At 52.3% G+C, this 13,545-nt stretch overlaps 1 protein-coding gene across 4 annotated transcripts in view; it reads right to left on the reverse strand.

Moving 5' to 3' along the window:
• DVL1 (dishevelled segment polarity protein 1) overlaps window positions 1-12,559 on the reverse strand; it is a 71,390-nt gene extending 58,831 nt beyond the window's left edge. For all 4 annotated transcript variants that reach the window (XR_006416197.1, XM_044445279.1, XM_044445281.1 and 1 more), the window contains exon 1: window positions 11,746-12,559. Coding sequence is in view for 3 of the 4 variants with exons in the window: in XM_044445279.1 (XP_044301214.1) it covers window positions 11,746-11,915 (170 nt within the window). In the remaining variant the exon portion in view is untranslated. The remainder of the gene's footprint in view (window positions 1-11,745) is intronic.
• Between the last annotated feature and the right edge of the window lie 986 nt (window positions 12,560-13,545).

Raw genomic sequence — 13,545 nt, forward strand, 5'->3', positions numbered from 1 at the left:
GGTACACCTTCCAGGAGCCAGGGAGTAGAAGAGACCCAGCCTACAAAATACTCGCACCTTGGCAATTCCACAGCGTCTTTCCTTTGCATTCTGAGATGCAGAATCAGCCACCTGTGTGTTTTCCAGGGCCCATGGTTTATGGGCACCCAGTCTGGAAAGAACCCTAACCAGGAGAAAATGACTAATTTAATTAGCAGCTGGGAAAAGCCTGGAAGAACAAGAGTAGGGTTTTTAATTAAGAAATAAAACGCAGGAGGGACAGAACACCCTGGGGCCTCATAAGAGACGATGTGGGCGCATCAACGGCGGCATCAGCCACGTTGGAGACGCCTGCATTGGATGGACTAGATGATCTCTCAGGTCCCTTCCAGTTCGACCATTCCAAAGCTCCCATGTAAGTGGGGGGAAGAACCCATGAAGATGTCTCCCTGCAGAAAAATCCGGGGGTGGATTCTCAGCAGCACACACTGGCCTGGCCTCATCTTTCTCCTGGCCTCACTGTCGGACTGGTCCCAACTCAAGGAGGCTCGTGAGAGAGAGAAACACACAAAGAGGAAGATGTTTTTTCCCTCCGCTGCAGGGTGGGAAAAGACATACCATGCACACAGGCAGGGGGAGACATTTTTCCGGTCCCTGCAGGCAAAAGCTTCAAGCACCACACGCAACAGGTGGTCTCTTCCACACCCTCCTCTACTAAGCGTTGGAGAATACCCTAAGTTCATCAACAGAGTTCCCATTCCCAGGCTCAGCCCACACCTCCCAAAAAGAGAGGCTTCCTACGAGAAGAGTCCTTCTGGATCAGACCAAAGATTTTTCTTGCTCATCCGTGCCCCGTTTCCACCCAAATGCCCTCCAAGGGGCTAGTCCTCAAGCAGTGCATGAAGGCAACAGCTCTTCTTTATGGCTACGGTTGATACAGAGATAATCTGCTTCTGAAAACAGAGGCTCCACTTAGCTATACGAGCAAGAATTTTCCTAGAAGGAATCCACTTGTGCCCAGGTTCTGCAAGAGAAAGCTGGCCCTAACGCAGCGAAAGGTTCTGGGTTCAAAGCCCAGCACCCGCTGTGCATGGCTGGGAAAGCCCCCTATTCGGAGACCCCGGTGGCTGTAATCACAGTAGTTTGACGAGCAGTTTCCCATGTCCCTACCGGGAATCCTCCCCAGATGCACACAACAAAATGCCTGCAAGCAGAAAACTAGCAAGCCAAGAAGAAAAGTCACCACGAGCTGCTAGCTTTCTGCATGCAGGGATGCCCTGATGCACGGAGGCGCAGTTAACCATGTGAGGTCCCACAGCACAGTTAAAGGATACCAAGGCAACACAGAACGATGCATCTTGGAGAGAACTTGAAAGGTCAAACACAAAGATTCACGGAGACAGCACGGAGGGCGTGCCTTTGCCTTGCGGAATGGCAGGTAAGTTTTTACAACCTATCAGGTAGCGTTGAGGGTGACTATCAGGTAAAGCAGGGGTAGGCAACCCATCTTGACTACAAATCCCATCCTGTCCAGTCTTTTGTTATGCTACCTGGGGCAGAGAGGAGCTGCAGTCAAAACGCCCACATGGCAGAAGCTGCCTTCTTCAGTCCCCCTCGCTTCGATGCAGGCTTCCACCTCTTGCAAAAAAAAAGGAAAAAATAATATTTTTTTAAACGTGGCTGGCTGCAGGCTTCCTCCGAGGGGCAAGCGCGCAGCCTGGAGCGCCATAATTAATCTGTTTTGCTAACATGCCTTCCCTCAAAGCACAAACCACAGGAAAGGCGCTCTGCGTTCCAGGTCTCCTCGCCGTGTTTTCATAGCATTAGCGTGCAATGAAAGAATGGACCTCGCCCAGAACGGCCGGGCTGTTTCCTTGGTTCGAGTGCTTACTTAAGGCCTGCTAAAACAAGCGCCACTCGGAACGGCGCACGCACAAGGCAGTCCCGGCGCGAAGCCCGAGAACCCCAGTCCTGCGCAAGAGGCCAGCTTTCCTCCGGCCCTGTAAGCCCCACACCACGCACTGCGGCCCCGATCCCCGCCCCCCACGTCATCCCCCCTGGCCGCTTCCGAGGAGCAAGTCGGGTCTGCAAGAAAATGCTGCAGCGTGGACCAAGCTGCTCCAGGAGCCAGCCAGCCAGCCAGCCAGCCGTGCTCTCTTCCAGGAAACTCCATTACGTTGTGCCTCTCCGGTTCCTCCACACGCAAAAGCACCGCCGATTCTCTAAGCCACTCTGGCTTCCTTACATAAGGGAGAAGGGAGCGCTTCAAACGGAAGGCAATAATCATTGAGTAACAACTGCGCCTTTCAGTCAGTCGCGCCGACTTGCCCCGAACCCCAGAGCTGCAGCGCCCCAGCCAAGTTTCTGGCTAAAAAGATGACAAAAGGCGAGCGTCTGACATCGCGAAATAGCTGCACTTCAACACCCGATCATTCCCGGCTGGGAACATGCTCAACTTCACAGTCAGTTCTCAAGCTGCCAGTTTTATCCGTTGCTACTCTGGGTTATTGTTCCAGGAAGATCCAGGAAAAAGACTAGGCCCTTACAGCACGATTGCTAAATCAGATCCGGACAGAACTGCTTTCCACCTACCCTGCACCCTGCGAAACAAAACGAAAACGAAAAGAAGGGGGGACACAAGAATATTGCTTGCTTTCTGGACACAAAAGCTTGTTTAAAAAATGGCTTGGTGGAAGGGGCAGGAAGCCCCCCCCCTTGCCAAACGACGGTTCTGCGCACCTATCCTGTAACGGCGCCAAGAGCAAGGTCCACGGCGAAGCCGCCCGGAAGATGGCACAGCGGCATTAATCGAATTACCGCCTGCCAGGGCAAAGTCAGAGGCTAATCTTATTTATTCTTTTTAATAAATGTGTTCCAGGAGACTCTGCCTGGCTGCGCGCATGAGCCGGAAAGTTGGACGCGAATTTCCAAGTGCCAGTGCCCAGCTTGCTTGTTTCCAAGCAGGGGGCAAAGAGGAAAGGGGGGGGGGGGATACGCAGAAGCTTGTCAGATGCTCCCTGAAGCCAAAGTACACAACACACAACACTTCAGGTCGCACCAATTCAGTGACGCCGTGTCGCTCCCATGGGCACCCCCAATAATTCTAGGCGAAGGATGCAAGACACGTGGTTCTCATCAACAGAGACACTCTGTCCAGCGCATTTTATTTATTATATCCTGCTTTTTCCTTCACAGGGAACTCAAGGCGCCTTACAGAATTCTGCTCCCCATGGTCATAATGCCACAACAACCCTGCGAGGTTGAGCTGAGAGGCTGTGCCTGGCCCAGAGCATGAGCCGGGACTCCAACACCAGTGACGGTTGTTCCTTGCCTGCATCCTGACCGTGTGCTGGCTTGCCCGTATGAGTGCAGGATCGGGCCAGAGGTTCTCCTAGTCCAGGGCTCTGTTCACACACCGTGCCCCATGGGAAAGCCACAAGCTGGATGCCAGTGCCAGAGAAACCCTCCTGGCCTTGCTCCTCAGCAACAGGGGAACAGAGTCCTGAGGACTAGCAGCTTAACCGGCAGTGCAGCAGCCTGATGAAATCCTGCCCGACACACCCTGTCGCCCCCACCAAGAGGACACAGGTTGGACTGGCATTCCCCTTCTGGTGGCTTCTGGCCACAACCCCGCCCCCACTTACCTGGGAGAGACACTCCTTGGCCCAGGTGGGTTTTCAGTTTAGTTTGCTCTGGAGGAAGGCCATCCTGCCAGAATTCAGGGCAGGGGGACGGCAGCTACTCAAGGTCAACCGCACCACGTCCCCAGAAGGCAAGTGGGCGCGTTGTGGGGAGGGGATCCCCCCAAGCCCCTCCGAAGACCCCTGTTGCAGCAGATAAAGAGCATATCGCTAGCCTACCCCTTCGGTCTTGCCGCCGCCAGCTGAAGGTCACCAGCACCCCAGCAATACCCCCGACCGTCGCAAAGGAAATCCCATTTTTTACAGTTGCTCCCAAGTCAGTAGTTTAACGGCAGACTGTAATCCGGCAGCTAATTAGAAATTTAAGAGAATCCGGCTTTCCAAGCTCCCACTTGTGAGAAGGGGGAGCGGGAGTTGAGTGGCCTTCGCTTGCTGCAAACACAAGCTCCAAGTACTATTATTCTTAGCAATATTAATATTCCCCCTATTTCCCTCACACAGCCCTCTGAAAAACAAAGACTCATGTATCATGAAAACAAAAGAGGGGAAAAATTCTCGGGTACCTAGAAAGATGTTTCCCAGGGCTTTTCTGAAACCATTTTTTTCCTTCATTCAGAGATCATGTCTTTTTTCAGATTTATTGAGAAAAAACCTTTCTAGTATTTATTTTATTTATTTATTAAAACATTTCTATGCCGCCCCTTGCTTCTATATGTATCTTCTATATGTTAAAATGCTCAAGGACTCTTCCATCAATAGATCTGAAAAAAAGCCAAGCATCCCTTGATGAAGCAAAGAGATGTTTTCTGAAACACACTGAGCAAAGCAAATATCCTTTCCTGAGTTTTTTTTCCTCCTTTGCTTTGATCAATAAATTTTACCCTCACAACAACCCTGCAAGGTAGGCTAGAAAAGTGCCGGGCCCAAAGTCATCCAGCAGAGTTTCATGCTCAAGTAGTGTCTTCTAAACCAAAATGCACTGAAATGTTCATTTCAGTTTTAAAACATTTAAATGTTTTCAAATTAATATTTTAATATTTTTAGTGTATAAATTTTTGTATGATTTTGTTTTTGTTGTGAGCCGCCCCGAAGCTTTGTTGCGATGGGGGCGGCACAGAAATGTTTTAAATAAATAAATAAATTAGCTATGGCATTTATGGGGGGCTGCATTTGAAGAAATACATGCAAGAAGTTTATAACATCTAAGAGATTTTATTCAGGGGCAGGGTACCATGTGCAAAAGGTGTGCCGATTTGCACAAGAAAACACATACAGGGTTTCATGTGGATTGAAAAAATTGTGATCGGAAGAGGACACAAGACAGAATAACTGGAGTAGAGGAAAAATTAAAACCTGATGGAAATTGTGCTGGAGGAGCTGGTTCCCACAAGGGGTTCAGGTCTTCATTGTCCAAGTACTTCAAGTCCGAGAGGATCGGAACACCCGGAAAGATCCGCAGGACAGATTTGGACCATGGGCCCATGGTTTCCAATTTCTGGTCTCAGGACGCAACTCCTGCCTAAGTGGCAGGTGGTGTGATATGGATGGCTACTAGTCCTTATGATTCTCCTGTCAGAGGCAGAGTGCCTGTGCCTCCCAGCTGCTTACACCCCTGTCCTGCTTCGGAGATCCCATGGGCAGCTGACTGGCCACCGTGGGACCAGTTGGACCGGACTCTGATGCAACAGAACGCTTATGTCCTGATAGCTTTTCAGACATTCCTGGGAAGGTAATCTTGTCTACAGAGACATTTCCTTCATGCGAGCTGTTCAGAATTACTTGTCAACAAAAAAGCAGAACCCTGTTGCAGGCAGAATCCACTTCTGGAAAGCGTTTCCACCCAGCCTCCTTCTGCAATATCTTTCTCCAGAAGAAACTGAGCAATGCAAGAGGCGAGTTTAGTTCTGCGGATTCGTCAAGATGCTTGCAATTCCTCCGGTTTGCAAAAGGAGGGGGAGGTGTCAGAGGCAGAGAACTTCACACACACACACACACACACACACACACACACACACACACACAGAGGAGATGCAGAAGCTGTGATCCAGCTGAGTCTAAAAAACACACATGAAAGCATATGCAAAGAGGAGAAAAGCCATTGCAGCTGGCTCATGCCAGTGAGCCAGTCAGCAAGGGGGCCTTCTCCCTCTTGACCCTCTTCCTGGGGGGGGCGGTGCTGGGGGCCGGCAGGATGACGGAATCGCAGCCATGGAAAAGGCAAGGGGAAGAGGATGAGTCGCTCGTGGGCAGGCATCCAAATGTTCCCAAGCACCCGGCGGCTTGTGTGGGTGGAGGGGAAAGCGGCTTTGGCTGGAACGGATGCGGCTCGAACCTGCTTTGTGCAGGGAGGTCTCTGGTTCGATTCCCGGGGTCTCCAGCAAAAGATAAAGGGGTCCGGAAGTCGGGAACGGAAGAGGCATTTCTCTGCTCAGTGTCCCGGAGAGCTGCGGTGAATCCAGGTGAGCCAGCCTGCCTCAGCTTAGTGCTCTTCAGGTGGACTACAACTCCCATCACCCCCAGCCAGAACACCTGTGTTGCGTGGGGATTATGGTGGTTACACCCATCTGTACGCCAAAGAATCCCAACTGCGTTTTCCCTAATGGGGGCACTTCAGCATTTCTCCTCTTCACCAAGGGATATTCCTTTATCTTCTTCATTTTTAAAGAAATCATCTTTATATCCTGCCTTTTGTCCCTTGCAAGGAGCCCCGAGGTGGCTTACACAGGCCTCTGCTTCTGCATTTTCATCCTCACAACAACCCTATGAGGTAGATTAGGATGAGTCAGGGGCCAGAACAGGATCTCCCTGGTCCCCAGCTTAAACCTCTAACCACTAGACCACATTGCCTTGCCGGTTCCCTGGCATGCGTTCTGCCCACCGGCAGCTGGGTCGGGTGTGGATAGTGGGAACTGTAGCCCAACACATTTGGGAGGGCTCTGGGTTGGGGGCAGTTGCGTCAGCAAAGAGCAACAGTCCTTCCACATGTTTGCTTAGCACTTAGCACTGACTTGGAGAGCAGTTCGGTGGAGAGCTGGACCAGGAAGGAAACGCAGCAGAAAAACCAAGCTCCCACAGCCAGGGAGCCAGCCTTTGGCCCCTAGATCTTGCCTGGGACTGCAGCATTTTAGGGAACCCCCCCTCCAAGGCTGTGGGCAGCCTAGAGAAGGGCATCCCATGATCCCCGAGTGGCAAAGACAGAGAGAAAAAGCAACCTCAGCGAGGGGGAAAGCGGGCGCCTGAGAGAGCAGGGAAGGACAGGGCAGGACAACATTTTCCCTGCAGCTTCTCCAGCCTCCCTTCCCTTCCCTTCCCTTCCAAACCACCCTTGCTAAGCAAGCTGAAAAGCTGGCCTAGCAAAACCTCAAAGAGGGGAGGCGAGGACCGCTTCCCCCTCTACTCCCCACTTCCCTGGCAGGCCTCCGGAATCCCAGCAGCATTCCAGCTCAAGCACATGGATGCAATGAGTCAGACCCTCGGTCTCTACATTTATGGTGGCCGGCGCAAGTTCTACCCCACAAGCCTCTTTCTAACTCCCTCTGCCATTAGGACGACGGGACGACATTTACTGCTTGGCTCAGTCATTCTCTGGATGAGTTTTAGAGTTGCTCTCATTTAGCCAGGAGGGATTTGGTGCTCTTTAAAGCCAGACACAGGGAACCTGGGACGCTGGAGTGCAATGCCCACCCCCTCTGACCAGTAGGCATACTGGCTCAGGCAGGATGGAGTCACTGACCCTCTGGAGGGAAACAGATCCCTTGCCCTGAGTTTAAGCACTTTTTGCTGCCCGAAAAACTTAAGTCAAGCCTTCCCCAAACTATTGGTCTCCCCAGTGTGCTGGACTCCAATTCCCACCATCCACAGCCAGTGAGAATGATGAAGGCAGGTGTCCCAACACATCTGGCAGGGGCTTCACCTAGCTGACTGATTGCAATAAAGAGAAGCGGTAAAACATGTACACAAGACGACAATGTTGTTTCTGGTTATCCATCTAACCCGGCCTTGTTTTCCCCAAGTAAAAGCAATTCTTTCCAGCACCTGCAACTAAGGATCTGTGCGGAACCCGATCAGGAGATGAAAATCTAGTGGATTTTTTAAGAAATCATCTTTAAATCCTGCTCCGAATTCCAGTTTGCCAGCCACGTGCTGCCGCTGACTTGTCGGGTGTGATTCAAGACAACTCACACGCTTTCGTTTCTACGTCAGATTGCAGCGTGGGCATTTTCTAAAATTTGTCATGAACTGCAAGGAAAGTGGGCAGGTGTGATTGGCACAGATTTCCTTAGCAGATTTTGGAAATGCTACCCAAATGCACAAATTAACTCGCTTCCATTCACTGGATCAGATGACACAGAAAATCTGCCACCTGGGCCCACCTTTACCTGCAACAAAACCCCTTTAAAATGGGAAATACTGGGGATGAAGCAGCCCCTTCCATACACACAAACTCATGCCTGGCTCCTGAGCTGCCGTCCCTTTCCCTGGGTCAGGCATGGCAGCTTCACCCGGAATTGGGCACACCTTCCCAAGGCCACCTTTTGCAGCCTGAAGGGCTAGAAACTTGATTTGGAGATTTAAAAAATAATAATTTCTCAGGATTCAGAATGCTTCACCAATCTGATACGGACAATGAGCCATGTTCCAAAGATTTGCTGCGTTGCCTTCCCCGCCACTTCGTCTGACCTTTCGTAAGCGATACACAACACTGAGTTTAGTATGCCAAAAATAGACACAGGTACAAGCAACGCCACTCGGAAAGGAGGGGGCTGTATTACCAAGAGGTTATTAAATTTCAAAAACAGATGCGTGACGGCATTTAAAAAGTGTGTGGAGGGGTATTCTTTCCTGAAAATGTGTGCAAAACCCAGCAGACAGGTTCCTCAGAGTTCAAAAGACTCACCCGCTACATAGTCTTGCCTTATTTATTCATTGCCAATATTTACAAACCAACTCTTACTTGAAACAAATTTCAAAGTGGTTTATAGAAGAAGGAAAGCTGAGAAAACAAGCAAGAATGAACGCATGCACCCTTGCAACTTAGGTTGCCACATGAATTCACTTTAGAAGAAAACAAGCGTTTCCCAAGTCAGATCAAAGAGCCCTCCAGCCCAGTATACCGTTTCCAACAGAGGACAAGCGTCACCTGCCAGACAAGGTGAAAGTAAAGGACCCAGCAAGTAAAGGTGAGGTATATTACTTTGCAATGGTATTACTATAACAAGCCACCCTTCGCAGAAAAACATGAAGCAGCATTAATGGATGGGTTCGTTGAGTGAGGGTCCCTTCTTTTTTTTTTTTTTAAAGCCAACTAAGTTCAGGGCCAGAACTGCCGCTTGGGGGTGGGATTTGCATAAATTATGTGCTGAAGCAAAGAACCAGAGACCATATTGCCCAAAGTTAGAAAGATGTGTGTGATGTTCTTCCATGGAAACCTGGTAACACAGATTAGCTGTGGCCTCCTCTGCCCCTCCTGGCTTGGCACCCATGAAGGAATTTTATGGGTGAGGTGGGGGAAATAAAGGCTAGGGAGGCGTCCCTGGCTACCCAAGGTCAAATAGGACTGGGGTCTCTCATGCAGAACATTTGGGCCTGAACAGCTTTTTCGTGGTGGCCCCCAAGCTCCCTGCGCATCCTCATTTAATTTTATTTCTTAAGATCGGTCGCTTTACCACAAACCTTAAAACTTGGAGATTAATATCCTTCAAAGCAAGAGGCTGTGCTCCAGCTCCCTCGTTATGCGGGTTCGAATCAGACGTTTTGTGTTCCAGAGCAAAATCCCAGCCTTTGCCTTCTGATTATGTCCTTGGGCACGTCAATTTCCCCCCCTTTGCCTCACCTCCGGCCTTCTTGGAAAGGGGTGCTTTGCAGCTGGCCCATCCCACCATGGCAGCCATTTTGCAACAGCACCCACAACACTCTCCCAAAATTCCCAACATGTCAGCTCCCACCCTCTTCCCATAAAGTTTGGGGATCCCAGTAGGTAAAAGAGAGAGGAAATTCCCCACCTGGAAGCAAACAGAGGCGTGATTTACACTTTACAAACTGGATCAGCTACAGATTCTCCATGCAAAGGGATTCGGAAAGCTAGCGTGTCAGGTGTAAAGACAAAAGCCTAGTTTTCTGCAAGAAGGGAATTTGGGGTGCCCTTGTGAATATTCAATATGCACCTTTCACCTTCACTCTGATGCCCAGGCTGGCCACCCCAATAAGAATTAGTAGCCCAAGGCACAGAGGGATCCTAAAACCTTCTCTCCTTACAAGAGAGATCTCTTTGCTCTGTTGTGAAACCCGAATCATTTTTCCTAATAAGACAGACGCCTAGCACTTCTTTAAAGCGCTGTGATGCAGCAGGGAGATCTCGAAGCTCCAGGTTTGAGCTGCTGCTCAGCCATGGAGTCAACTGGGGGAGGACTTTGGGCCTGGAACGGCCGCTCAGTCCAACCTACCTCACAGGGTTGTTGTTGTTGCTGTGTGAGGATAGATTAAGAGGAGGAGGAGGGGAATTATGTAAACCATCTTGAGTTCCTTGGAAGGAAAAGAGGCGAGATACAAATAGAGTCAACATAATAAACAAATAATCTTTTTTCTCCTGCCACCCAAACAGCAAGGGAAGTCTTGGGACAGGCCATTCCAAGCAAATTATTGGGAAGGAGAGGGACTCCAACTACGTACGTGGCCACCACGGGACACAGGCACCCCCCAGGGTACAGAAGACATGGCTTTCTACGAACACAGTACCTGCATCGGTCTCCTGGCATATCCAGGGGCCAGAAGGATACCTGGGAACCACCTGAACGCAGGTGTATTCCCCACACCACCTTTCCGAATAGCCCCCCTTCATTCAAAAGCTCATCTCCTCCCCAGATTATACGAAACCCCTCGATTCGCCTCTGTGCCATCACAGGGCACCACCCAAAACGAAGACGCCTGGTGCTTCCAGAGATGCAGTCCATTCTGGGGGCTGGTGTGGCACGAGAACCCACCTGGCCCACCCATCAGCCCTCTCGGTGCCCCTCCCCCAGTCCGGACATCATCTGGCACTTCCTAGGCCTTCGATGGTGCAGGCAGAAGGGCAGCTGGGGGAAGCCAAACACACCCAGAGCCTCCTGGCATACCTCCCCCCCCCGCCCAGCCTTAGAGCTAACGATCTGCCAATGCACGCACCCCGCTTTCCTTAGCAACCTGCATTTAAGAGGGGACTCCCCCGCATCATCTCTGCTTAGGTAGCACTACAGGAGGTGAGACAGAAAGGACCCCTGACACCCCCCAAATGCAACCCCCTTGCCCGTTAAAAACACACACACAACCTCAATCCCAGAAGGCAGTCTCTGTCGCAGGCCCTGATGCGTGTACCCCAAAATCACCGGAGGCCCACAGCAACCAAGCTTCTCTGGGGAACATGCCCATGGGGGGGGGGGTCCTACTGAGCATCTCCCCAAATCGAGCTTACCTCCAGCAGGCTACCATCAAACTCACAGCCCTGCTGGCAACACAGTCTCCGGAAAAGCACAGCCACAGTGCCTCTTACCTGCGTGGACAGGTGAGGAGGTTTCCTCCCTCACCCCGACCACTTCAGGAACTTCACGCATCTTTGCCATGTAGGGCCATCACAGATGCATCCATGCGCCCATTCCCCATAGGGTGCCACGCCGGGGAAGCCCCCAACACAACCCAGTCCACCGAGCCCAATTTTGGCCCTTATTCCCCGGCAGGGCTTGCATCTTCCAGGGCAACACACCACGCTGGCTTCCTGGCCTGCTAACAACCCCCTTCTCCATTTCATCTGATCAAAGCCACGGAGGGGAAAGTGGGAAGGGTAAACACCCACCATTTCAGCCACAGCTTCCTTCCACCACCCAGAAAGTCGCCCATTTCAGATACAAGCTCCCAAAGAGCCAGGACGCTCCCAAGCCAGGAAGAAGTCCCCATTTTCACAGCTGACATGACATACGGTGTCGCCCTTCTGGGGAGAAAACAGGTGCTGGGGCAGAGACGGAGGTGCCTGAACCCCAGCGGACAAGACAGACTTGTGAACAAGACACTCGTGCCGGGGAAAAACCAGGAAGGGGGCTTAGTTTGCAAACAACCTTCTCGAAAAATGGGCAGAAAGAGGAGAATGCCAACTTACCCAAAATCCTGATCCATAGACTTGAAGAAAAATTTGTAGCTATGCACAGACCGGTTGCTGAGGACATTTTTAAAATCCGCCAAAGTCACTTTTTCCGGAGAGACGGGCAATTTCACCAAATAAGGGGTTTCCTCTTCGTCAATGTGATAAATGATTTTTGTCTCCGCCATGGAAGAAGGAACCGGGGTGGAGGGGGGGGAGAGGGGAACGGGGGAGAGGCGCGCTTGGCCAAGCGGAGGAGCGACACGAGAAAGCAGGGGGGCGGAAAAGGGGGGAGGAGGAAGAGGAGGAGGAGGAGGAGAAAGGGGTGGCGGGCACAAACCCAAGGCCAAGTTCAAGGTGCCAGTCCCTGGGATCCCGCGGTGCGCGAGGCAAGGCTCGCCTCCAAACAGGAAGGGAGATGTCACTGCTACCGGAGGGATCCAGGCACGGAACCGAGGCCGGGCCCCACACCGCTCCCTAGCTGCTCAGACGGAGAAGGACAGCTTGGCACGGGCTCGCCAGAACGCATCCTCCCCGATCCAGGGGGCTGGGGGCTTGCCGCATCCAGAGGCGACCCTCCTCGCGGCGGGCAGGACCCGGCCGCGCACAAAGGAAAGCACCTTTCTTGCTCGCGCCCGCGCCCGCGCCCCCGGAGCAGCCAAACCGGAGGAGAAACCAGCCTTTCGGGGTTACACGCCCGAGCATCAATGTTGCAACGCTGGAACCGGAGCGGAGGCGAAGGCGGAGCGGAGCTGGCGGTCCTTCGGCCGGCCGGGAAGGATTTGGAGAGCTGGGCAGGAGGCGCGGGGGAAGAGGGAGCCAAACCCGAGCGCTCCCCGCTGTCCTGCTTAAATAGCAAATTAGGAGCCTCCTCTACGAGCCCCAGCTGTGCAGGGCGAGCAAAAAAAAATGCCCCCGCCCGCCGCCCCTCCCCGCCCACGCAGTTTAAAGGGAACGCGCCCGCCTTTCGCTTGGCGAAGGCGCAGCGCCATGGCGCACGCGCGCAGAGCCGGGGTGGTGTTGCGGCTGGTTGGTTTTTTTGGGGGGGGGGGGTCGCAAAGGGGCTGCAAGGATACGCGCGCAAGGGGTGGGGAGGGGGCTTCCAGAAAGAGGTGCAAAAGCAGCGCAAGCCCTCTCTCTGCACCAATCGATGCGGGGTTTCCGAGGCGGTCATGTGATGATCACCCCTCCCTCTTCCTGCTTTCCTGGCTGGGTGGAAATTCCGCCCCCCCTCCCGACCCCTGGGCTGGTCCCGTGCAAAAGCGGATGGGGCTTTTGTGCCGGACCGGGGGGAGGGGGGCGGGTGTTCGCCGATGCCGCGTGTCCCGCTGGAAAAATTCCTTCTCCGTCTAGGCTTTCCTCCCCGTCATTTTCAGCCATCCGTTTCTTTATTGATTAGAGTCATATCGCGCCTTTCCTCCACTGCAAGGAACTCGCGGCGGTTTTCCTGCTTTTCCTGTCCCCTAATGTATCCTCACAACCCAGAGAGGCAGGCTGAGCCAGAAACACGGAGTGAGCTGCATGGGAACTACAACCTGGATCTCCCCAAGATCCAGTCCAGGATTCTAACCATTGCACCACACAGCCCTTCCCCCCCCCACTTCATTTCCTCTTGCAAGGAACCTCAAGCAGCTTGCAAAGTACTGCTCTTCTCCAGTTGTATCCTCACAACAACCTGGTGAGGTAGGCTATGCTGAGGGTCTGTGATGGGCCCCCAAAGTCACCCAACAAGTGTAATAGCCAAGTGAGTATTTACATCCAAGTCTCCCAAGTCCCAGTCTAAGAGTCTAACCAGTAGACCACACTGTCAAACAAATG

The sequence above is a fragment of the Varanus komodoensis genome, unplaced genomic scaffold (genome assembly GCF_004798865.1).
Source record: "Varanus komodoensis strain SLA01 unplaced genomic scaffold, ASM479886v1 scaffold48, whole genome shotgun sequence".
Lineage (NCBI taxonomy): Eukaryota > Metazoa > Chordata > Lepidosauria > Squamata > Varanidae > Varanus > Varanus komodoensis.